Source organism: Borostomias antarcticus (assembly GCF_949987555.1).
Source record: "Borostomias antarcticus genome assembly, chromosome: 14".
Lineage (NCBI taxonomy): Eukaryota > Metazoa > Chordata > Actinopteri > Stomiiformes > Stomiidae > Borostomias > Borostomias antarcticus.
Window position 1 is genome coordinate 15,352,833 of NC_140247.1, and position 24,965 is coordinate 15,377,797.

The following is a 24,965-nucleotide window of genomic DNA, read 5'->3' on the forward strand; positions in this document are numbered from 1 at the left end:
CAATCACACCAAACCATAGAACTCCCCCGATATCAAAGAACGACTGCTGTGTCTTAACTTGCACTGTCCAAATTATAGGCTATCCTAAGACGCTGTTGCCTACACTCTGTGAAAGTCTACAAACTGGAGAATACTCCATGGTCTAAAGAAGACAAAAGGTCTGCTGGTCTTCCTTCCTCCGGTCCATCCCAGAAATATAGAAATATAGGCAATCCTAGAAATGTCTAATCAAAATCTCACTTCAATCGACAACTGTCTAGACAACTACAGGCAATCTTTCCAGGAGAAATTGGTCATGAGATAACAATTTTCCCCAGTGGAAGAATATAAAACGAAATTTACATCCGATGCAAAATAAAATGCATTGCAAGTTAGAAGTTGGTGCCGCCTTTAAATGCGTAAAGATGCGTCAATAATCCTTTTCACACACATAAAACGCACTAAAACATAAATCTTGAGGACAAATTAATTAGACTGAAACGAAATTAAACTTAATTCAGCTCCCTATTCTTTCCTCAGGTTGTTTAGATTTAATTATACCCCTGAATATATCTACCGAGAACGAGCTATCCGGGCCCTCCGTGCCAATCGACTTTTGGAGATGTCATGGCCTGTCTGTCTGAGCCAGAAGAGGGGATGGTTTTTAGAATAAACCTCCACCTTTCTTTTGTGAAAGATCAAGTTTCCTGAGAGTTTATGATGAAAAAAAAGCCTGATCCAGCCCCCTTGCTCTTATGGAAGGAGGGACTCTAGTGCCTGAACGTGAGCATGCTGGAGTCCTCTTGAGAGCCCAGGACCTCCCCAAAAGTTTGGCATATAAAAGCCTGGACAAAAACTTTCTGTAGGCAGTAGGGAGTTTTCTGCTGGGGTCTGGAATTGGAGTTACAGACGACCGGACCCTACCTTGTATGATTGGAGTCTAAAGGAAAAAAAAGAACTTTCCCCTGCCTCAAAGAGTCTACATGTCTCAGATCTAGACATGTTCAGCTTTGTGGATATTCGGTTAGCGCTGCTGCTCAGCGTAACAGCGCTTGTAGCCAGAGGACAAGGAGAGGACGATCGTAAGTGACACTTTTCAGGCTCTCTCGCTTCTATTGTCTGGCGGCGTTATTGTGGGAAAGGTGCAGTCTTTGGAAGACTATAGTTCTCAAAGGGAAATGTATGATGAGTCGCGAGGCCCATCATAGCCTACTGTATCATAAAGTGGACACCTCTTCTTTATTTGGTGGCGAATGGTTATGATTTGTTGTATCTTTACATGCGTTTTATGGGTAGTGCATTCAGCAAGGCGAGATCTTGCAGCCTGAGCTCATCACTGACGGTGGGCCCCCCCCCCCCCTCTCTCTCTCTCTCTCTCTCTCTCTCTCTCTCTCTCCCTCTCTCTCTCTCTCTCTCTCTCTCTCTCGCCTATGGCTGCGTGCCTTTAGAGCGAGTTGATACAGGTCCCTCGGCTTTCCCCTTCACTCCCCTCTGATGTCCCGGAGCTAGATGTTTTAACAGCTGCTAACATTGGGACCGGGGGCAGTGAGTGAGATCGCCTGGTACTGAGTGGCTTTCCACTCGCCAGGGACAACTGGTGATTATCCGTCTATGGATTGGAATTAAATGGCGGCTTCACATCTTTGATAATATAGGGACAGTGAATGGTAGAGGTATAGAATTAGTAAAGGCACCATCATTCCACGCCCTAGGGCCAAAAGTGAACTGGCCGAGTGAGAGCTGCAACAGGCTCATTCTTGCCCCACGGAAATATTTGACCTCTGAGATTGCCAAGTGCCTCACTCGGGTTATTACTGGACGGAATTCTTTCAAAACGATATAAAATATCTATGCTTTGACAGTTTAAGGTATAGGCTACATTCCAAGGTGACTAAGCCAAAGGCTAGACAGGATAATGGGTGGGTTCACTTGGCCTAGAATAGGTTTGTGAGAACTGAACTCGGAGGAACGGAATCATTTGAAGTAACTTAAATCGTTTTGTGCTTTAATACAAAAGTACAATAGCCAACGTCAACGATTCTATTTTTCCAATTCTTTGGCCAGTAAAGCCAAAATTGCCGAGACGCATCTGGGCGTGCAGATGTGCACCGCGTCCAGGGGGCCTGCAGCGCCACCCCGTGGTCATAATGCGGAACTCCTTCAACATCTGGCTGCCTCTGGATGCGCACCCACCCCTCTCCTCTCCGCTTTTTTATGATAATTGAAAACACATGCAGACTGAGGAAACTTTCCACTGAGGGAAAAGCAGTGCTGCTTGCCAAGCCGACAGTTTTCAATTATTCCAGAATTCGAAGAACAGAAAAGTCTACGTGGAAGTTTTCCACTGTTGTGCGTTGCGGGATTTGGCCACTTCTCTGAGCTTTTTAGAAGAATTGTAGGTTCGGCGCGTGGGTGCAGTGATGATGACACAGATGAAGCCTCATTCGGCCCCATTAGCAGTGTGCGTAAATGGCCTTGTTTTCTGGAGCTAGGCCTACTTTTCCCTCACAACAGTGGTTGAATATCCTATAGGCCAGCTATGGTAGAGCAGAGCAGGCTATAGCCTACGTCTTTTTCTTCGTCAGAAAGTGTTGGCCAACACGTTGAACCTCGTTTGATGATGATTATAAAACCAGGATGTTAGTTAGGCCTACTTCCCAAAGCAGACTTGTGTGTGTGTGTGTGTGTGTGTAGTGTGTGTAGTGTGATTTAAAAAACAACATTTTATTTGTTATTTTTCCCCAAAACAAACAAGAAAACAAAAAAAGACATATTAATATGCAAAGCAGACTTATGTGGTCACTGGATGGCCTTTCACTGAACCCTCCTCGCTCTTTCCTCCCGCCAGGTACCGCCGGCAGCTGTACGTTGGACGGCCAGTTGTACAACGATAGAGACGTCTGGAAACCCGAGCCATGCCAAATATGCGTCTGCGACAGCGGCACCGTGATGTGCGACGAGGTGATCTGCGAGGACACGTCTGACTGCCCCAACCCAGTGATTCCCCACGACGAGTGCTGTCCCATCTGCCCCGACGACGGTACGACGGTTTTATTCCGCCACAGCGCTCTTCTCGCGGAGCTGACGGGCCTCTGCACGGACTATGGTTTAGGCCTGGGTTTATTTTAGGCCTATAGACTTCAAAGAGTCTTTTCAAGAGCATTTCGTGGATTGCCATCGTGGAATTAACCTGGATTTATATTGATTCCAAACACACCAATAATTTTTCTTCGTTTCATCTGAAATGGGATGTCATATTTACAGCGAGGTCAATTCTGTTTCAGTTCAATCCATTCAGGAAGTGAACTCGAATTAAAGTGCTATAATTTAAGAAGTAGGTTTATAAATCCCAAACTGTTTTGCTGGCAAGCTATTGCAAAACGTTTGAGATGGTCTAATTTACATACCTTCAACCGAGATAGGCTATTGTTGCCTCCATTTAAATTCGTATTAAAATGTAAATAAGAATTTAATTTATAAGAATTGAAACGGAATTGCCCCAAACTCTGAAGCTCTGAGGCCTATAGGCTCATTCTCACTGATGGTACCACCATATTTGACCTTCTGTTCAACTTTGACCTTGACCCTAATTAGGTCAGTAAACCTACTGTAGGTTGTCTTCACCACCATGGATGCTTGGTCTCATCAGATCTCATGTCTTCTGTGTGGAAATGACACAATGTTGACTACTTGTTGAATACATTTTAACACGTTTTGTTCGAGAACTACATTTTAATGTAGCCTATCTATTATTTTTTCCTGGAAATTAGAGGTCTGAAATGTATTTAATTAAGATCATATATAGCCTCACATTCTTATCTTCGATTTCTTGATTTCAATACATTTGAAAAACTATTGATTTACAACATTCTAACGACTTATTTCCCTGTTTTCATCATAGGCTTCCACGAGCCACAAGTTGAGGTAAATATTCATTATTACTTACGTTATAATGATGATCAGTGATCTATATAAAACAATAAGAGATTGTTATAGGATTGTTGAAAGAGTGCATGTGTCCTGTCTGGATGAATGATCAGTATATGATGTATGTAATGTATGCTAATTATAATGATCATGATCATTACTTCAGTGATAAAGGAGTGAGACTGAAAACAAAACGTTTTCTTTCTTCTAGGGACCCAAGGGTGACCGTGGATCCAAAGGAGACAAGGTACGCTCACCTCTCCCTACCTCACCGAAGCCCAACTCTTTTCTGTGCCTTTTTTAAATTTACAAATCAGGTAGAGAGTAATCTTGCAGGGGTCTTACGATTCTTGCCAGTTGTCTACTGTAGAAGGCCTAGAGTAACATCCTGAAGACCTGTAGGCCTCTCCTCGTTAGGTCAGCTAATTGCTATCACTGCTTAGTGTTGGTGTTAATTGGAGTCTGGCTATCAATAGCCTCTGTAAGACTTGTCTTTAGTTCGTTAGTTAGGGTATAGAGGATATATTTACTGAATGTTGTTTGCTATGGACCTACAACTTTAATTTCTCATTGCCAGTTGGTTTATATGAGACAGGTTAATTAATGTTTATTGGTGAATATTAATGTTAAGTGTTGCTGGCTTGAGCATAGCTTCATACTGGGCCTTTGTATGTACCTAATTTGGTTCATCAGAAACTAAAGTCAGATTGTATATGACCAAGTTTATTTAAAGAAAATACTCAACATATTTTTTTTGCTATTGTGTTAGTCCTAAATTCAGTTTGATATGGCCTGTTGATTGGTGACTGATTCCTTGCGTGTTACTTGATTGATTCACAACTATCCATTCTTCAGCGAGGCTGTTGTGGATGTTATGGAGACAGTATATAGAATGATCAACATGAATGAGACCAGAAGGTGCCATTTTAGACTGTTCTAATTTAAATGAGAATAGATTGATGGATTAATAGGCAAGCTAATTGGCATTTAAATTGATGTGTCAACACTGAAGCCACACATCAGATGTGACTGAGGTGACAGAGGGATATTGTTAAAGCCATTGCTGATACAAACCTGCTTTCATCTTTAAGTAAGAGGAACCTCCATGTGCCTCTACTGAGTCTAGATTAAACCAGCTTCTCTCTCTCCTCACTGAAAGCTGTCCTCTAATTGGTCATACTGGAGACATAATTATTATTAGGCTGCAATGGTGAAGGGTCAGAGGTTCAAAGTACTTCCTGGTTCGGTCACATGGTCAAGAAAGTCTCTAGGGGGCGCTTTGCTGCCTCTGCAGTGCTGTCTCTATATGCTGTGTCCACTCTTAATGGCCTAAGACACGGACTGGACTTAAACCCCTCACAGGACGCACGGTTTACACACTGACTGTCTATTGGCTGGTCTTTGATGACTCACCAAGTGACGACCTATCTCTCCTCTCCTTCCCACAGGGTCTTCCTGGTCTCCCTGGCAACGATGGAATCCCCGGCCAGCCCGGTCTTCCCGGACCCCCAGGCCCCCCTGGTCCCCCCGGCCTCGGCGGAGTAAGTACCCCCCCCCTCCAGGACCCCCGATAACCTCTGATCTGGAGTCAGACCTTATCTCCCACCTCTGGTTGGTCAGATGAGACTCTGGAGGTCGGGAACACTGACCCCATGACCCCATGCCAGAGGGTATCTAAGCGCTGTGGGAACGGGGCTAGCTAGCTAGAGTCGCTCCCTAGAGGGTGAGGAGTGGGTTAGAAGCAGATCCTAGATCTGTTAGTGTCTCTGGGTTAGATGGCCACTCCGCCTTTAACCACTGACCCTCTGTCAGTTTGGGTGAGGGTCACAGAGAAGAGAGAGGAGGTGTGAGTTTGTCAAGTTTAACCCCTTCATTTACCAGTTCCGGGCTGTGGAGCTGCCCCCAGACCAGGCCTAGAGGGTCAAGTAAGGTCAAGGTCAAAAGGTCAAGGGTCAGGGGTTCAGTGAGAAACACTGTCTCAGCGATCACAGGCTAAAGAGAGAGAGAAAGAGATTACCATGCATCTAATCTACTGTAAATCCTACCAATATGAGCTTGAATAGACTCCCAACTAATTCTCCTATAGTATAAATTCGTTTTTAAAAGGTATGGTAAATATTGTTATGCAGCTGATCTACAAGTCATATGGATCACCCTTTGAAGCACATACATAAGGTAGATACCATAGGGAGTTATGATTGCCTGACTGAAGCTATCCTAGTTAGTGCAGTCAGTATTTCAGCACCAGGGAGAGTGGACAGCGCCCAGGAAAAGACAGGCAAGGCAGAGCTTTGGACCTTTGTACCAAATAGGCGCAGATATACAACTGCTGGCAGGCATCATCCATAGCATTTCCCTGCTGTGTTAGACCTATCCACATCTATAGGTGGTTGTAGAATGAAACATTCTGGATGTGGCAATGATCATTGAATAGGGATAAATGCAGATTTGATGATTCTCCTCATTGACTGTAACCTCTATCTCCCCCCCCTCTCTCTCTCTCTCTCTCTCCCTCTCTCTCTCTCTCTCTCTCTTTCCTCCTACAGAACTTCGCTCCTCAGATGTCTGAGGGCCATGAGAAGTCTATGGGCGGTATCTCTGTGCCCGGCCCCATGGTACGGATACACAACACACACACACACACACAATCACAAAGTAGGCTGACCAAGATAGCGATTGCATTACAAAAACCTGACATGTATGAACAGTTACTGCTACTCTTCAGTGCTTAAGTTACTGTAATCACAGTGGCTGTGTTCCCATGGGAACAGTCTTAGCTCCGCCCCTAAACCCTGACTCTGATTGGCCCTGTGATCGCTTAGTTCATTCTCTATTGGATACCATGATGAAGATACTATTAATATATATATATGAATATATAATGTATATATATAATATATTCTCTATAGCTGTATATGCTTTATTTCTCTATATTGTGTTTTGTGAAGACCCTAAAAACGATGTGATTGGTTGATGGGGTAATTGCCCATGTTGACTCTTCCCCTCTTTGTGTTTTGATTGACAGGGCCCCATGGGATCCCGTGGAGCCCCTGGATCTGCTGGCGCTAGCGTGAGTACCCCTCCACCTCCTGTCCTCCCCCCCTCTCTCTACACCCCTCTGGCAGGGGTCTGCCTGTATGTGTGTCATGGAGGAAAACACACCTGAGATCATTAGGCCAGTTGCATGATGGGAGTTGAAGTCAAAACATTCAGTTGGCCAAGTGCATGTGAAGATTGTGTACATATCTTTGCTATACATTATGGTTGTATAAATGTATTTAAACAAGTCACATTTTTGAGTATCCACTTAATTTCTAACAATCTTAAACAAAATTAACCATTATACACCTTCTGTATAATTTCAAACCAATTATTTTAGTTATTGGTTTGCTTTGGTTATTATATAAGATAAGATGTTAAGGCTTAGGTCACTGATAAGTCAGCGACTGTCTGACCCAAATAACGATTTTCCCACGGCGTATTGTACAGTAGCACATGCTAACTCCTCCTGTGTGAACACTCAGCTACAGTGTGATGTTGATGGGTGTAAGGCTGCGGTCTGACGTGGTCTCTCTGTCGCCCCCTACAGGGACCTCAGGGATTCACTGGCCCCCCTGGCGAGCCCGGTGAGGCTGGTGCTTCTGTGAGTATTACAATTGGACACACACCCACACACACACACACACACACACACACACACACACACACACACACACACACACACACACACACACATAATGTTATTTATAAACACAAACAATTAATGCCTTCTTTCACTAGCTGACCTAGTGGACCATTGATATCTCTTCATATTTTTGCCCAATCCCTCTCTCATTCAACACAAACACACACACACACACACACACACACTCACACACACACACGCACACACATAATGTTATTTATAAACACAAACAATTAATGCTTTCCTTCACTAGCTGACCTAGTGAACCATTGATATCTCTTCATATTTATCCCCAATCCCTCTCTCATTCAACACAAACACACACACACACACACACACACACCTCTGACGCAGTGGTTTGTATTCTACAGGGTCCCATGGGTCCCCGCGGTGCCGCTGGCCCCCCAGGAAAGAACGGAGAGGATGTGAGTTCACCAGACCCCCACCACCCCCACCACACTCCTAAATTACACATCTACCATACGGCCTTGGAGACCGCAACACTAGAGGCTCCGCCTCCCAGTCCACCAGCCTCAATTTCCTGTCAGACAGCCAACCTATAATGTTCTTTTCAGCCCTGTGAAGAAAGCTACAATTAGTGGGTGGACAGGCACTCCAAAATCAGATTGGCTTTAGCGTAGCGTAACCACTCCACACTCCTCACAGACTGGTCGTTGGAGTGTCCGCCTATAGAAGTTACCTCAGACTTATAACATGAGCTGGAGCCCAGATTGCAAGCGGATCTGGGCCATATATGGGCGGAACTAAGCCACAAGTACCAGATCTGGCCTGTATATGGCCCTGATCGGATTGATGTCTGACGTCAGATTGAACTCAGAACGACCGCGTCAGGGATCTCTTCGAATGTCTCTCACCCTGTCTTCTCCTCTCTGCCTCCTCCCTCCAGGGTGAGTCTGGCAAGCCTGGTCGCGGCGGCGAGCGCGGACCCTCCGGCCCCCAGGTGAGTCGTCCCGCTACCTCAGCCACGCCCAGGCCACGCCCGCTCTGGCACCCGCAGCTGATCAGCACGGCCTGGGATATTTTGATAAGCTTCCTGATATGTATGAGGAGTCTAATGGTGTGATCGACAAAGGTCTCACTTGCTGTCTCTCTTCCTCTCTCTCTCTCTCTCTCTCTCTCCAGGGAGCTCGTGGATTCCCCGGAACCCCTGGCCTTCCCGGCATCAAGGGACACAGAGTGAGTCACCGGCCCACAAAATGGCCGCCCTCCTTCGAATCACCTTCACTGACGCCCGGTGGAAGGCGTTAAGATCTCCGACACACGCCTCACCCTGCGCCCCCACCTCTAACCATACCACACTGTCTCTCTCTCTCTCTCTCTCTCCTCCCTCTCTTTTCTCCCTCTCTCCAGGGATTCAGCGGTCTGGATGGAGCTAAGGGAGAGGGTGGCCCCGCTGGTCCTAAGGTAAGACCCCCGCCCCCCCCCTCGCCTTCAGCGTTGAAGCACACCTCCTCTCTCATCACACCTCCTCTCTCATCACTCCATCATCCGCTCACCTGTCTTGTCTGTCTGTCTGTCCGTAGGGAGAGGCTGGTGCCGCCGGTGAGAACGGAACCCCCGGCGCCATGGTGAGTCACAACCGCCATTTTGTAAACCAGCTGACCAGCTGAATAACTTGAGCGTCTTGTTTCGTATACGTCTCGGCTGCATGAGGCAGCTAACGTGAGCTGTGTAGTTCATCCCCCCTCACTCGCTACAGAGAATGAGGTCTGGAGAGAAAGTTATTCAGAGAGAACTCTACGTTGTGGTGCTAGCGTTTTGTAGCGCTGTAGCCTGTGTGAACCACAACCATGTGTACTGACTGTCTTCATCTCTCTCTCTCTCTCTCTCTCTCTGTAGGGTCCACGTGGTCTGCCTGGCGAGAGGGGCCGTGCCGGTCCCAACGGAGCTGCAGTGAGTTGACTCCCCTGAGGAGATACGACCTCTCTGTACCCCCTCAGAACCATGCCAACATTACCCCTACTCACCCCCACACCTGTAGCTTCCCAAAACCACACCAACAACCCCCTCCTCCCCACTACACACACACACACACACAAGCCATGCTAACACACTGAACCCTATCCCTGAAATGTAGTTGCTCGGACTTACTCGAGTCTCTCTGGGAGTGTGATTGTTGACCCTGACCCTTGGGTTGATTGACCCTGTAGTCCGATCACATGACTTGGTGACTGTGACAGGAGCCTGGCTGTGTAGGACCAATAGCTGGTTCTGACTCGATCCCTTCCTTCCCTCCCTCCCTCCCTCCCTCCCTCCTCCATCTCTCTCTCTCTCTCTCTCTCTCTCTACAGGGTGCTCGTGGTAACGACGGCGCTGCTGGTGCTGGTGGTCCTCCCGTAAGTTCTGACCCGGATTCATGGATCCACTTCCATTCACCACATACCCGTCACATACTGCGTGTTAAACCAGATACCTGTATATTGACCAGAAAGATATCATACGCACCAGATGACCTTAACCAGCGAGAGTCCCAAGGTGTGAGATAGTGAACCCGGTTGGTCTGGACTCTGGTTCTGAGCTCTTCTCTCCTTGTGTGTGTTCTCGTCTAGGGCCCCACTGGCCCTGCTGGTGCCCCTGGTTTCCCCGGTGGCCCCGGATCTAAGGTAAGGCCCTCCTTGCTCCCTCATACCTGTCCTGACACACACACCTTCCTCATCCTCTATCATCCCTTCTATCCTCCCTCTATCATCTATCCTCTATAATCTATTCTTCCTCTATCATCTATCATCTATCCTCTATCCTCCCTACATCCTCTGTCCTCTATCCTCCCTACATCCTATATCCTCTATCCTTCCTCTATCTATCCTCTGTCCTCTATCATCTATCCTCCCTCTATCATCTATCCTCTGTCCTCAATCATCTATCCTCCCTCTATCATCTGTCCTCTGTCCTCTATCATCTATCCTCCCTCTATCTATCATATGTCCTTTATCCTCCTTCTATATTCTCCTCTATCCTCTATGTATCATATATCATCTATCTGTCCTCTATCCTCTACCCTCCACTGTTCCACTTCTCACATTGCCCCAGGCTCTCCACCAGAGGGCGAAGCAGACAGACAGTGAGACAGACAGACAGACAGACAGACAGACAGACAGACAGAATGGAGACTGTATCTAAATATGGGGAAACAGAATCTTCTAAATGCTGTGATTCTCCCATTTGGTATAAGAGTCTAAGACTAGTTCAGTACATTGATGTTAAACCATCTAATGAAACAGCCTTAGCCATGATACAGTCCTACGTATCTGCGCTTGGATTTGATCGGAATTACATAGAATAACTTACAGTCCTGTCTGATACTGTAGGAGTCAGTCACATATTACTGATCAGTTATCAGAAAGATTGGCTTTTTATCATTGATACACAACACTGGCCGTATCCCCAGGCATAGAACATCACATGCCTCATGACTGAGGGGTCATTCCAGGTCTGTGACCTTCCCATGACCCCCGGTGGGGTCACCACAAGTTCATATGAGGTCATGTGATGCTGCTGTTTTGATTATGACAAAAGAAGCTGGAGCCATCTTATCTTAATGAGGAAATGAGTCTCTTCACAGATGATACATTTGTTTCTACCAGGAATGACAGAGTGTGTGTATTGTGTGTATACTGACCATGTGTGTGTGCTTCTACCCCTACAGGGAGAGGTCGGTGCCCAGGGAACTCGTGGACCTGAGGGAGCCCAGGGCGCCCGTGGAGAGCCTGGTAACCCCGGACCTGCTGGAGCTGCTGGCCTCGCTGTGAGTGTCACCCTCCAGAACCCACTAGAACCTTCTATAAACACCCTGAACCCTGTAGAACTCCTCCAGGTCTCTCCGGAACCCAGCTAGAACCCTTCCAAACCCTCTTAGAATGCTGACTCCGGAACCCTGGAACATATGCACTCTTAAGAAGCTTCTAGAACGCCTAGCGGGAGGCACGCTCTTCCTGACCACCCTGTTCTGCTTCTCTCCACAGGGTAACAACGGAGCTGATGGTGCCGCCGGTGCCAAGGGCGCCCCCGTAAGTAACCCCCCCCCCTGCTACTTAGTCACCAATTTTTTTAGTTTTTTAGTTTTATATGTCAAATAAAATTTAAAAAAATCAGTGAGGTACTGTCTCGCTGCCGGGTGTCTGATCATGTTGAGTTGCGTTGTGCTGCCCCCCACAGGGCGCTGCTGGTATTGCTGGAGCCCCTGGCTTCCCTGGACCCCGTGGACCATCTGGTGCTCAGGGACCCGGTGGTGCCCCCGGCCCCAAGGGAAACACTGTGAGTCCGGCCACCTTTTCTCAGACACACCGCCGTAGATGGGGCACAGCGGTCGGGTCGGGTGGGCGGGGGGGTTCTTCTAAATCCACTCTTGGATCAGAAAGTGAATTGTCAGTGGGGATTCTCAACTTGGGTCTTTTTAGTTACAGGATTCTGTTAAATCATTGTTTACAGGATTCTGTAAAATCCTTGGTTTCGGTATTTTCTGTGAAATCCTGTTAAATCCCACTCCCTCAAAGTCTTGAGTCCTTGAGTGATGTTTGGATGTGAGGATGTTTACATAGTAGTGATGGCATAAGCGGACCGAGCTGTGCCATGCAGCGTGCGTCTCTGCTGTCACCTGACCTGACATTGGCGTTCTCATCTCTCTCTGCTCCTCCCAGGGTGAGGTCGGTGCTCCCGGTTCCAAGGGAGAGGCTGGTGCCAAGGGAGAGGGTGTAAGTACACTTCCTGTTCCTCCACGTCACATGATCACTCTCCCACCGGTGGTTCTACAGGACAATGGTTTCTGGACTCAGCCGTGAACTGAACCTCCATCTTGTCTCTCTCTCTCCGTTACCCAGGGTGCCCCTGGAGTGCAGGGACCTCCCGGCTCCGCTGGTGAGGAGGGCAAGAGAGGTGCTCGTGGTGAGAGCGGTGCTGGTGGTGCCCGCGGAGCCCCTGGCGAGCGCGTAAGTCTCCCCCTGGACCTCGACTGACCGTAGATCTAACACTCTCTGACCGTAGATATAACGCTCTCTGACCGTAGTTCTAACTCTCTCTGACTGTAGTCACCTAACCTTCTCTGACCGTAGTCACCTAAGTCTGACCATAGTTACAGTAACTCTCTCTGACCGTAGTTCTAACCCTCTCTGACCGTAGTTCTAACTCTCTCTGACCGTAGTTCTAACTTTCTCTAATCCAGTTAACTACGTCATCACATTACATTACAGTAATTTAACAGACACTTTTATCCAAAGCCACTTAATTGCATTTAACGTAGGTAGTCAGTGTACTATTACTCACCAGAACTCAAGTGCATATCCTTTCTAAACAAGTGACTCAAAGCATAATCTAGTGCTGAAGCCAAAGTTCAAGAGTAGTAAAATATAAATACAATAGGTGCTTAAGAGGTAGGATCCAGGTAGTACTTCTTGAAGAGGTGAGTTTTGAGCCTGAAAGATGGACAGTGACTGTGCTGTCCTGACATTAGTGGGCAGTTCATTCCACTCCTCCCTCTTAACCAATCAGCTACCTCTCTCAGTGCCCAAGGACCTTTCTCTGCCCACTGTCAACCACCTCACTCGGCCATTAAATACCTCCTTCTGACCCCAGCTGCCTGACTTTGAAAACAGAAATATGACTAACCCTAGTCCAGGAATTAAAGATTAAATGAGCCTTCTTGGCTAATTCTGGTAAAGTATATTGTTATGTAGCCTACTGTACACTGCCCCTGCCAAATAAACAACTAAACTAGACTACAGAGAGACAGTAGATATCTGCTCCACTCTTCCACCACCAGCTATAATCAGATCATCATCATCATCATCATCATCATCATGTTGTAATAGACACAATGTCTTATATATCTTATCTATTATATAGACCTGGATAGGAATGAGTTGGTTAGCGTTGGTGGGGACCATGTGCAGACTTCTTTAGGGATGCTGAGCTCTTCTGTGGTTCTCGGGCCGTGTCCTGACCTGCGTGTGTGTGTGTCGCCCCCTACAGGGTGCTCCTGGCAGCCGTGGTTTCCCTGGTGCTGATGGAGCTGCTGGCCCCAAGGTGAGTTCACACACAAGCACACACACACACACACATATATACACACACACAAGCACACACACACCCACACACACACTCTCTCACACACACACACGCACACACACCAATATCCTACAACCAAGCCATTAAAACACTCTCTCTCCCTCTCTCTCTGTCTCTATCTCTCTCTCTCTCTCTCCCTCTCTCTCCCTCTCTCTCTCTCTCCCTCTCTCTCTCTCTCTCTCCCCATCCCAGGGTGCCCCTGGTGAGCGTGGATCCCCCGGCATTGTTGGAGCCAAGGGTTCTACTGGAGAAGCTGGCCGCAACGGCGAGCCTGGTATGCCCGGATCTAAGGTGAGCCACGCAGTCTGTCTGTCTGTCTGTCTGTCTGTCTGTCTGTCTGTCTCTCCCTCTCTCTCTCTCCCTCTCTATCTCTCTCTCTCTCTCTCTCTCTCTCTGTACTATTTGAGAATGTCTTCCTGTTCTTGATGGTTTTCCGGCGCCTGACCTTTTGACCTTTCACCCTCCCCCCACTACCACCACCAGGGTATGACTGGTAGCCCTGGCAGCCCTGGACCTGATGGCAAGACTGGACCCCTCGTAAGTACCTCAGCCAGAACCGCACCGCACCCTACAACGATCCAGTCAAACGACCGGGTCACACGCCCACGAGTTCTACAGACGGGCCCTGACTCCTCCCCTCTTCTCCTCTTGACAGGGCGCCGCTGGCCAAGATGGCCGCCCCGGAGCCCCTGGCCCCGTCGGAGCCAGAGGCCAGCCCGGAGTCATGGGATTCCCCGGACCCAAGGGAGCCGCTGTGAGTAGAACGCCCCCCCCACCCACCCACCCACCTCTCCTCGACACAACACCGCATCTCCTGCTGTCGTTTTTGGCGCTCTGTGGCGGACGTCCGTCCTGTGTGTCCAGGAGGCTGATGGGCGTGACTCTGTTTCTGTCTCCGTAGGGCGAGGGCGGCAAGCCTGGCGAGAGAGGTGTGATGGGAGCCATCGGTGCCCTCGTAAGTATCCACTCTTCATCGACCGACGCTATCTCACGTCAGTGAATTCGGGGCGTAACCGCTCTCGCAAATATCAGATCGGGTTCACTGTACATCATCTATCGAACCCGTCCGTTGTGATGCGTTGGGACCACCTTCGCTGTGTTTCTAAAAACGCTGTCTTTGTCTCCTCCCAGGGCGCCCCCGGAAAAGATGGTGATGTTGGTGCACCAGGTGCCTCCGGACCCGCTGTGAGTACCCCACCCTACCCCTACGACCCCCTCCAGCGCCCCACAACAACCCCTCGCCCCCCCCCCCCCCCCCAACATCTCATCCACAACGTGCAATGACCGTCTGGCCTCACTGAAAACCCCTCCTCCGATTAACAGTCCAGTAGACCTACTGCATTGTATGGACCTATGGTCACTCATCCATCCAATATTGTACATAATGCTCGTGACCCTTGACCCTTACTGACCTGTCCCTCTGATCCTCCCAGGGACCCGCTGGAGAGAGAGGCGAGCAGGGAGCTGCCGGACCCCCCGGATTCCAGGTATGCACCCTGGGAAATCACCTTACGAATATCTGACCATTCACAAGTCCTCTTCAAGGCGACCGGTGTGTCTCACCTATATTTCGCATCCGTCCACTACAGGGTCTGCCCGGACCCCAGGGATCTGTCGGAGAGACTGGCAAGCCCGGAGAGCAGGTGAGGATACGAGGAAGCGCTGTTCCACACACTGGCTTGTCCCCCGCCGGACGGAGGATCAGCTCTCACGATTATAAATCCAAAAATCTTTTTGGTTCTTTCGGTGTTGCTCTGTATTCCATGTCATCATGTCAGGTGAATTACTTCTTATAATGAGTTTATCTCCTTCCTCATCTTTCTCTCTCTCTCTCTCTCTCCCTCTCTCTCTCCCTCTCTCTCTCCGTCTAGGGTGTGGCTGGCGAGGCTGGTGCCCCCGGTAACGCCGGATCCAGAGTGAGTATCCACACACGCCGCAGTGACATCATTTCCTGCGTGGCGGCGCCATCGCCACCCTGCAAATCCACATCGGCCCTACAACCACAGAACGCACCCAGAATATCCCACAAACCATCAGTCTAATCATAATGAAAACAATTATAATAATTCATTATATTTATAAAGCACTTTTCATTGTTAGACAATGTCAAAGTGCTGAAAAATGGTTTAGCTAACGTTGCCTCCTTCCCAAATGCGTTAGCTAACGTTAACATTGCCTCTCCAGAAGTCCAGAATTTATCTTAGCTTAACTCAACCCAGCTTAACATTAGCCTATAAGCTAATTCAGCCAAACCCAGCTTTTCCAAACCATGATCTACAGTACGTGATCTACTTCTATAGTCGCAGCAGCAGCAGTGGTTGTAGTGGATCCACATCCTTGAGACCTCTTATGGCGCCAGTCTCAATCTCACCCTCTCTCTCTCTCTCTCCCCTCTCTGTGTCCCAGGGTGACAGAGGTTTCCCCGGCGAGCGCGGTGCCCCTGGTGCCGTCGGACCTGCCGGCGCCCGCGGATCCCCAGGCTCTGGTGGTAACGACGGAGCTAAGGTGAGGAACGCAAGAACCCCCCCCCCCCCCCCCCCCCCGCCGAGACCTCACCCCTTCAACCAGACTCTTCAACCCCGGCCATCCTGGCTGTACTGTCTACACACACACACACACACACACACACGCTGATTGTTGTCCTGTCTCTCCTCTGCCAGGGTGATGCTGGAGCCCCAGGCGCCTCCGGAGGCCAGGGACCCCCCGGTCTGCAGGGAATGCCCGGTGAGCGCGGGGCCAGCGGCCTGCCTGGACTCAAGGGAGACAGAGTGAGTCCCTCCCCCGACGCACCTCCGGTCACTGTGATGACAAACTCACCCGCACACACACACACACACACACACACACACGCAAACACATACTCAAAGTCTACCTCTCTGTAAACAACTCTCTTTGCCACTCAAAAAGCACTACCCCTTAACACTCATTAACACACATAGACAGACCAACACACTCAGCTCATCAGTCCTGACCCCTCTCCTCTTCCCTGCCCCCTCCAGGGTGACCAAGGAGCCAAGGGCACTGACGGAGCCGGCGGTAAGGACGGTATCCGCGGGATGACTGGCCCCATCGGACCCCCTGGACCTGCTGGAGCCCCCGGTGACAAGGGAGAGGGAGGCGCTGCTGGACCCGTTGGATCCACCGGCGCCCGTGGTGCCCCTGTGAGTAACGCCGTCTCCCACGCCCGTCTCTCTCTCTCTACGCCATGTCGCGTAAATAGAGAGACCGAGAGACACTCAACTTGGCTAAAGTGACTAAGAGCAGAATCTAGTGTTGAAGCCAAAGATAAGAATAGCGAAATATTCTATATATATATATATATATATATATATATATATAAGTAATATGTAAATACAATAGGTAACAACCAGTGCTAACTCACTCAGACACATCTACCAAACAGACAGGCCATTACTCTGTCCCTTATAGATAGACAGGCACTCACTGGATGTTTTAGGTCTACAGTTCAGTGCATTCTAAATGATGTCAGTTCCTCACCTCTGACCCCTGATAACCCCAACTGACCCTAACTCCTCCCCCCTTCACAGGGTGAGCGTGGTGAGTCTGGTGCTGTTGGACCCGCTGGATTCGCCGGACCTCCCGTGAGTTAATGCACACACACACACACACACACTCCCTAACTCACACACACACACACACACACACACACACACACTCCACCTGTCGCTAACTCACTCACACATACACACACACACACAAACACACACACACATTCCACCTGTCCCTAACGCACACACCTGTCCCTAACTCACACACACACTCCACCTGTCCCTAATTCACACACACACACACACACACACACACACAGACACACACTGCCCCTGTCCCTAACTCACACACAGTTTCAGCCAGCGTGAACTATCTCTCCTGATCCCGTCACTCTCTCCTCCTCCTCCTCCTCCTCCTCTCCCAGGGTGCTGACGGCCAAGCTGGTGCTAAGGGCGAGGCTGGAGATAATGGTGCTAAGGGAGACGGTGGAGCCCCCGGGCCCGCTGGACCTACCGGAGCCCCCGGACCCCAGGTGAACCCCCCACACAGGCCCACAGGCCCGGTCGAGGTCACGGGCGTATGACCCGACCCGACGTGACCAGCGCTCACCCGGCTCACATTTTGCCACGCCCTCGTTCTGTTTCTTACTGACCGTGTGTAAACGTGCCGTCTGTCCACCCACACAGGGACCCGCTGGTAACACTGGATCTAAGGGAGCCCGAGGCGCAGCTGGACCTCCTGTGAGTACCCCCCGACCCCCCTGACCCCATCCCCCCGCGCGCCCCATCCATCACATCTGAGCAGAACGTAGCATCGTGACTGGACGATGTCCATCTAAAACCTGATATTCCCAACGTTATCCTTTGCTGCTTTCATAATGAACGGTAGAACATAATGACGTGATGACAGTGTTTCTGAAGTGGTACTGTAGCTATTATTACATTCATGCGACAGTTGCACTGTTTACTGACCAGTCTCTCTCTCTCTCTCTCTCTCTGTCTCTCTCTCTCTCTCTCTCTCCCTGGTCAGGGTGCTACTGGTTTCCCTGGTGCTGCTGGCAGAGTTGGACCTCCCGGCCCCTCTGTAAGTACTTCCTGTCTAAACGCCCTGCCACTTCCTGTCCCCTCCCACAACCCCCCCACACACACTGAAGCGCACCCCCGACTCCATCGCCCGACCAGACATCATATGAACTCAACCACGTCATCCCAACCCGACATATGATCCCCCTAACCTCTCCTACCCCCCCCCCACCCCCATCCCCCAGGGCAACAATGGACCCCCAGGCGCCCCTGGACCCGCCGGCAAGGAGGGACAGAAGGGTAACCGTGGTGAGACCGGTCCCGCCGGTCGTCCCGGTGAGCTCGGCGCTGCCGGACCCCCAGGCGCCCAGGGAGAGAAGGGTAGCCCTGGCGGAGAGGGTGCTCCTGTAAGTAAACCCCTACAGACTCACTCTCCGTAGCTTAGCGCTTAGCCTAGCTTTGAAACATGAGACTTACAGACTCAGGGAGAACCACAAGATGGACGCCCTCTGGCTGTGATTGGCTGAGCCAGACTGAGATGTTACAACGTCAAACGTCGTTTTGGAAAGTCTCACTTCAGGACCGCCCCTCCAGGCCATGTGGGTGACCTGTGTGTCTCCCCCTACAGGGCTCTTCTGGTACTCCCGGACCCCAGGGTATTGTGGGACAGCGTGGTATCGTCGGTCTGCCCGGACAGAGAGGAGAGCGCGGTTTCCCAGGCCTTCCCGGAGCTTCCGTGAGTATTAACACAACGCTGTACTGAACGGTCCCGAACAAAACAACAACCCCAGATCCAATCCCACTCTGAATGGGTCGAATCCACTTCCGAGACCGGTTCTAATCCCCGTCTACGCCTCTCCGCTACCGTGTCTAACCCGGGTCGTCGTCCGCTCTTTTAGGGAGAGCCCGGCAAACAGGGATCCGGTGGCCCCGGCGGCGAGCGTGGACCTCCAGGACCCATGGGACCCCACGGACTGGCTGGAGCACCTGGAGAGACCGGTCGCGAGGTGAGACCGTCTATCCTGACCGCTGGCGATATGACTTAAACAGTGGTCAGTCACACGAGCGGTATCTCTGTGTGGGGGGAGGTGATGGTCTAGTCTAGACTGAGGAGATGCTTCGCCGAGGTTCGAGTAATTGGACAGTTTGGTGGTGTTTTTTTCTTTTAAATCTGACGGTTGCCGTTGCAGTTCTTCTTTGACTAACTGGTGTCTGTGTCCGCCCCTAGGGTTCCGCTGGTAACGAGGGAGCTGCTGGTCGCGATGGCGCCGCCGGAGCCAAGGTGAGAACGAACGCTCGTTGTCGCATGCTCACTCCACACACAACGCTCCCCTGACCCTCGCCGATTTTGAGATCTATCTGGCATCTGACCGTGTCTGTGTCTGGTCTTCTACAGGGAGACCGTGGTGAGTCCGGCGTTGCTGGTGCTCCCGGAGCCCCCGGACCCTCTGGTGCCCCCGGACCCGTCGGCCCTGCCGGAAAGTCCGGTGACCGTGGAGAGGCTGTGAGTATCCCCCAGATCTTCACCACATCACCTCCTATAGATAGACCACTACTGCCCATCCACAGCGCTTGGAGATCTGCATTCACATTTTAGCTCGGACCGTGGCGTGTGTATTATCAGTTGCATTGACTGACACCTCTCTCTCTCTCCCTCTCTCTCTCTCTCTCCCCCCTCTCTCTCTTCCTCCCTCTCTGTGTCTCTCCTTCAGGGTCCTGCTGGACCCGCTGGTATCGCTGGCCCTGCCGGACCTCGTGGCTCAGGGGTACGTATCCTAATCCCCTCCCTCGCACGCCGCCATGACAGATGATCCCCAGACCGAGGTTAAGTCCCACCCTCAATGGGACGACACTTGGTCTTGGAACAAGACGAATCTTAAGTCTGGGGGCATCTTATCCGGCTTAACTGAACACTTCCTGGTTTGCCATGTTGAGTGCGTGTGAGGGGCGTGGCCACGCTGACCGGTGTCTCTTCCCGACAACAGGGACCCGCTGGAGCCCGTGGAGACAAGGGAGAGGCCGGAGAGGCTGGAGAGAGAGGCATGAAGGGACACCGTGGATTCACCGGCATGCAGGGACCTCCCGGACCCTCCGTGAGTCTCTCCTCCACACACACACGCACACACACAGCCTCCAAACACACACACATAGCCTCCAAAACACACACACACATAGCCTCCAAACACACACACAAACACACACACAGCCTCCAAATACACACACACACACACACAGCCTCCAAACACACACACACAGCCTCCAAACACACACACACACAGCCTCCAAACACACACACACACACACACACACAGCCTCCCGTGATGTACACACTCACAAACGTACAGTACACACACGTATGCAACCACAGACCCTCAAAACACCGCCCCCCTTGCCTCTCACTACACACACATTCAAAACAAGTCACACCGAGCGGCAGGTTAAGGTGCCCGTTAATGTCTTACCTAGGTGAACTCTGACCTCTTGTTTTCTCTGTTCCCCAGGGACCCTCTGGAGACCAAGGACCCGCTGGTAGCTCTGGCCCCGCCGGACCTAGAGTGAGTATCAACACCGCAACCCCTCTGTTACAAACCCTCATGCCGTAACGACGACAGGACAGAAACATGACCGTGGGGTCACCTCCACCGTTCAGTCGAACTGTCGACATAACGGTTTGTGTTTTGGGATAGCGGAGAGTCAGACGACGAAGATTTCTATTGGTCTGTGTGTATGAGATAGTCTACACAGTCGCGCTGGGCTTGAGGTGTCTACTACGCTAGCGACGGGGATAGCTTCTAGCTAAGCTGTACTCATCTACTGACCGTTTCCCATCTCTAGGGACCCTCTGGTTCTGCTGGTGCCGGTGGCAAGGACGGTATGAGCGGTCTGCCCGGACCCGTTGGACCCCCCGGACCCCGTGGTCGCAGTGGAGAGATGGGACCTGCTGTGAGTGCTCTCTCCCTCCCTCATCTCTCACTCCTCAGTCTTTGTTTACGTGTGACAGACTGCCCAGTCTGAGCGATAGATTCTCCTCAGCTTGTCGGCCATTTTGGAATCTTAGACTTAAATCTCTTGGTCTTCCTCTACATGTCAGAAAGCACTTAATGTTCCTCTCAGCTTCTTCAATCTCCTCACGCCCGCATCTCTGTTCGTCTCCCGCGTTGACAGGGACCCCCCGGACCCCCAGGACCCCCCGGACCTCCCGGCCCCCCCAGCGGCGGATTCGACATGGGCTTCATCGCCCAGCCCGCCCAGGAGAAGGCCCCCGATCCCTTCCGCATGTTCCGCGCCGACGACGCCAACGTGATGCGCGACCGCGACCTGGAGGTGGACACCACCCTGAAGAGCCTGAGCCAGCAGATCGAGAACATCCGCAGCCCCGACGGCACCAGGAAGAACCCCGCCCGCACCTGCCGCGACCTCAAGATGTGCCACCCAGACTGGAAGAGCGGTGAGTGCGACACACGGACTGTATTAGACCTGCGAGCCGAAGCCGAGACGTTAGCTCGTGTGCTAAAGCAAGATGTGTCCTAGTGTGAGGGATTATGCTCATGAGTGACTCTCCTCCTCCTCCCCCTCCTCCTCCTCCTCCTCCTCCTCCTCCTCCCAGGCGAGTACTGGATCGACCCCGACCAGGGCTGCACTCTGGATGCCATCAAGGTCTACTGCAACATGGAGACCGGCGAGACCTGCATGAACCCAACCCAGGCCGAGATCCCCCAGAAGAGCTGGTACACCAGCAAGAACATCAAGGAGAAGAAGCATGTCTGGTTCGGAGAGGCCATGACCGACGGCTTCCAGGTTAGGACCCCTCCTCCGCACCCCGATCGAAACAAAATGGCCGCCGAGAGAGCGCGGTCTCTCTCTGACATAACTGCACCGTACATCTGACTGTTCACATTACGGATTTAGAAAGAAAAGTTCAGAATTGCGCAGGGAGGGGTAGAGGTTCACGTTTAGTTTACTGAACGTCGAATCGTTTTTAGGACCCGGGCGTATTGCGCGACCGCAGACGATTCCCTCGGACGTTTTCTCGGCGTGAACGTTCTGCTAACCGCCTCTCTCTCTCCGGTCTCTCTCTCCCTCTCTCTCTCCCCCCCGGGTCCAGTTCGAGTACGGCAGCGAGGGCTCCCAGCCGGAGGACGTCAACATCCAGCTGACCTTCCTGCGCCTGATGTCCACTGAGGCCAGCCAGAACATCACCTACCACTGCAAGAACAGCATCGCCTACATGGACCAGGCCAGCGGCAACCTGAAGAAGGCCCTGCTCCTCCAGGGCTCCAACGAGATCGAGATCAGAGCCGAGGGGAACAGCCGCTTCACATACAGCGTCACCGAGGACGGCTGCACGGTGAGCCCAACGCCGCGTCCGCTCGCCGTCTCTCGGGGGCCCGGTGTCCACCGCACACACACACGTACACACACACGCTCCCGAAAGCCGCGTTCTGTCCCTCAGAGCCCAGTCTCCACCATAGACACGCACACAACATACATACACACACCTCCAGTTCATCTGTTTCACCCTGACGTTGTCTCTCAGGCCAGTGAGATAGAGAAGAACAGGACAGAACCAGGACAGAAAGACGCCTGGTTTCAGCCACAGTAGCCGTGGGAAAGCTTGGACAGATGTTCTCGGCACAAGTGCCTTCAAATCAAATCAAAATGTATTTATAGAGCACGTTTAAAACGACAGCAGTCGATCAAAGGGCTGTACAAGGGTAGGTCCTAGATAAAAAAAAACTTCTTAGCTCGAGAAAAGCCCCAGAAGCACTCTGAGAGAAGATGAGGGTATTAAGTTAGCTCTCGTGAGACCAGTGAACCCGCGAGATCAGGACGGCCTCACGAGGCTAGGCGTGAGTAGAAGCTGTGAGCTTATGTTAGGCTACGACTAACCCCTCAGATGAATGTGAAGTTGAAAGGTAAGGCCAACCAAGACAAGGGTTAAAGAGTATTTTTCTAATGAAAACAAAAGTTTCACTGTGGATTGTAACCATTCCCTCTTCTCTCTCTCTGTCTCTCTCTCGTCGCAGTCGCACACTGGTGCATGGGGCAAGACAGTCATCGACTACAAGACAACAAAAACATCCCGTCTCCCTATTATTGACATCGCTCCTATGGACGTTGGTGCACCCAACCAGGAATTTGGCATTGAAGTTGGCCCTGTCTGCTTCTTGTAAAAAAAGAAATCTGGACTTGAAATTGTTTTGTGTGTGTATGTGTGTTTTTTCTAGCAGTCATCTCTCTTAAGAAACCCCTTTTCTAAGCATTTTTTTTAAAACCCCTCCTAGAGTTTCATTTGGCCGTTCAAATGGTCCACTTGCCTAAAACTGCACTTGTGAAGACAGTGGTTGTGTGTTGTCAAGCTGTTTTTTGGGACCACTATTCTACCACCATCTACACACCGAGGATTCTTTAGAAGACATTTGTTTCACTGGCAACAAGAAAATAATATATATTACTTGTAAAGTGTAAAATCTACCCTCCCCCCCTCTCTCCCCTCCTGGAGTTAACAGAAAACAACATCATGATACAGGTGACTTTTTTTACCACTGCGGAAGGACAATGAAAAAGAAAAAAGAAAAACCAATGCTTTGTACCACTTTCAGGTGTTGAATAAATGGTGAAACTGACAGTGAAGTGTCTCGTTGTTGTACCCACCTGGTCGAGCAGTCGCGAGTAACATCAAACAGCAGCATCAGTATAATCTGGGTTCAATTTCTTTTTTTAATCTTATGGCTACCTCAAAAAAAGAAATCCACCCGGCCCAGTGTTAGTTGACCCCGGGTTAGGTTTTAGGTTTTACACGGCAGAAGTATAGTTGAAAGAAACAGCTGAAATAGGTGCTATTCTTCATGAGGTCCTTGTTGTCAAGGGTGATAGTATTGTGCTATTGTGTTGTTGTCATTCTTGCATCCAGGGCCTTATCGGTGCTAAAACTACAACGTTATATCTTGTCCAGTCGTAACAAATGCTTTCAAGGCATCAGCTTATGTGACAGCCTGGGAGGGGCCTACTGTAGTCGTGATACGCGCGGCCCTGTCTGGTGTAGAGCTAGCGGTGGATTTGTTGAGTCTGTTTTTTAACATCTTTTGACACTTTTTGGTTGTTGTTTTGTTTGTTCAAATCCCCCCCTTTTGTTGTCCACTTGCTTCTAGCGGCACCCCTCTCTTCCCCCCCAACTGTTCTAGGTTTGTTTTTTTGTTTTGTTTTTTTGTTTTCATGTTATTTTTTGCAAAGGGTTTCTGAAAAAATGAACATCAGAGAAAAATAGAATAAAATCATCATCAAATTATGCAAGAAGCAGACACAGTTTTGGGGGATTAAAACAAGAGGATCTGTACCTATTTTGTATATGTATAATAATTTGAGATGTTTTTAATTATTTTGAATGCTGAAATAAAGCATGTTAAGTGGTCTACTTTATGTTGTCAGACGTTATCTTGACTATTCCCTGACTGCCCGATGGACTTGAATGAAGCACGATCTTACACACCTGTTTACACATGTTGTGACTGAAAGGAGGATTAAAGAAAATCTCAGAACTATTTGCCTCTGAAAAATCTATTCTTGTTTTCGGAATCAGAAACAAAATCGAATTTCACACAGGATGAGAAGTCAATAACATAGGATTACCTACAGTTTGAGTTTGTAGGGAACTCTGGAGAACTACGCGCTGCAGTGTCAATAATAGACTATTCCTCCACCGGACAGAAGACTGGGTTGTCGGAGTGGAGATATCCAGATTATCCAAATCACACGGGGGT

General features: G+C 50.2%; 1 protein-coding gene across 1 annotated transcript; it reads left to right on the plus strand.

Moving 5' to 3' along the window:
* Window positions 1–918: 918 nt before the first annotated feature.
* col1a1a (collagen, type I, alpha 1a) lies at window positions 919–24,645 on the plus strand. The gene is made up of 50 exons (XM_084448340.1): window positions 919–1,061; window positions 2,828–3,019; window positions 3,881–3,903; window positions 4,118–4,153; window positions 5,355–5,447; window positions 6,453–6,521; window positions 6,932–6,976; window positions 7,496–7,549; window positions 7,963–8,016; window positions 8,499–8,552; window positions 8,735–8,788; window positions 8,963–9,016; window positions 9,136–9,180; window positions 9,452–9,505; window positions 9,904–9,948; window positions 10,162–10,215; window positions 11,259–11,357; window positions 11,575–11,619; window positions 11,768–11,866; window positions 12,250–12,303; window positions 12,430–12,537; window positions 13,577–13,630; window positions 13,865–13,963; window positions 14,156–14,209; window positions 14,328–14,426; window positions 14,574–14,627; window positions 14,804–14,857; window positions 15,106–15,159; window positions 15,262–15,315; window positions 15,544–15,588; window positions 16,079–16,177; window positions 16,333–16,440; window positions 16,672–16,833; window positions 17,221–17,274; window positions 17,607–17,714; window positions 17,869–17,922; window positions 18,212–18,265; window positions 18,450–18,611; window positions 18,833–18,940; window positions 19,104–19,211; window positions 19,433–19,486; window positions 19,601–19,708; window positions 19,917–19,970; window positions 20,190–20,297; window positions 20,706–20,759; window positions 21,040–21,147; window positions 21,370–21,652; window positions 21,812–22,002; window positions 22,310–22,552; window positions 23,232–24,645. The coding sequence occupies exons 1-50, from the start codon at window positions 980–982 to the stop codon at window positions 23,376–23,378; spliced, it is 4,347 nt and encodes a 1,448-aa protein (XP_084304466.1). The 5' UTR covers window positions 919–979; the 3' UTR covers window positions 23,379–24,645.
* The last annotated feature ends 320 nt before the right edge of the window (window positions 24,646–24,965 follow it).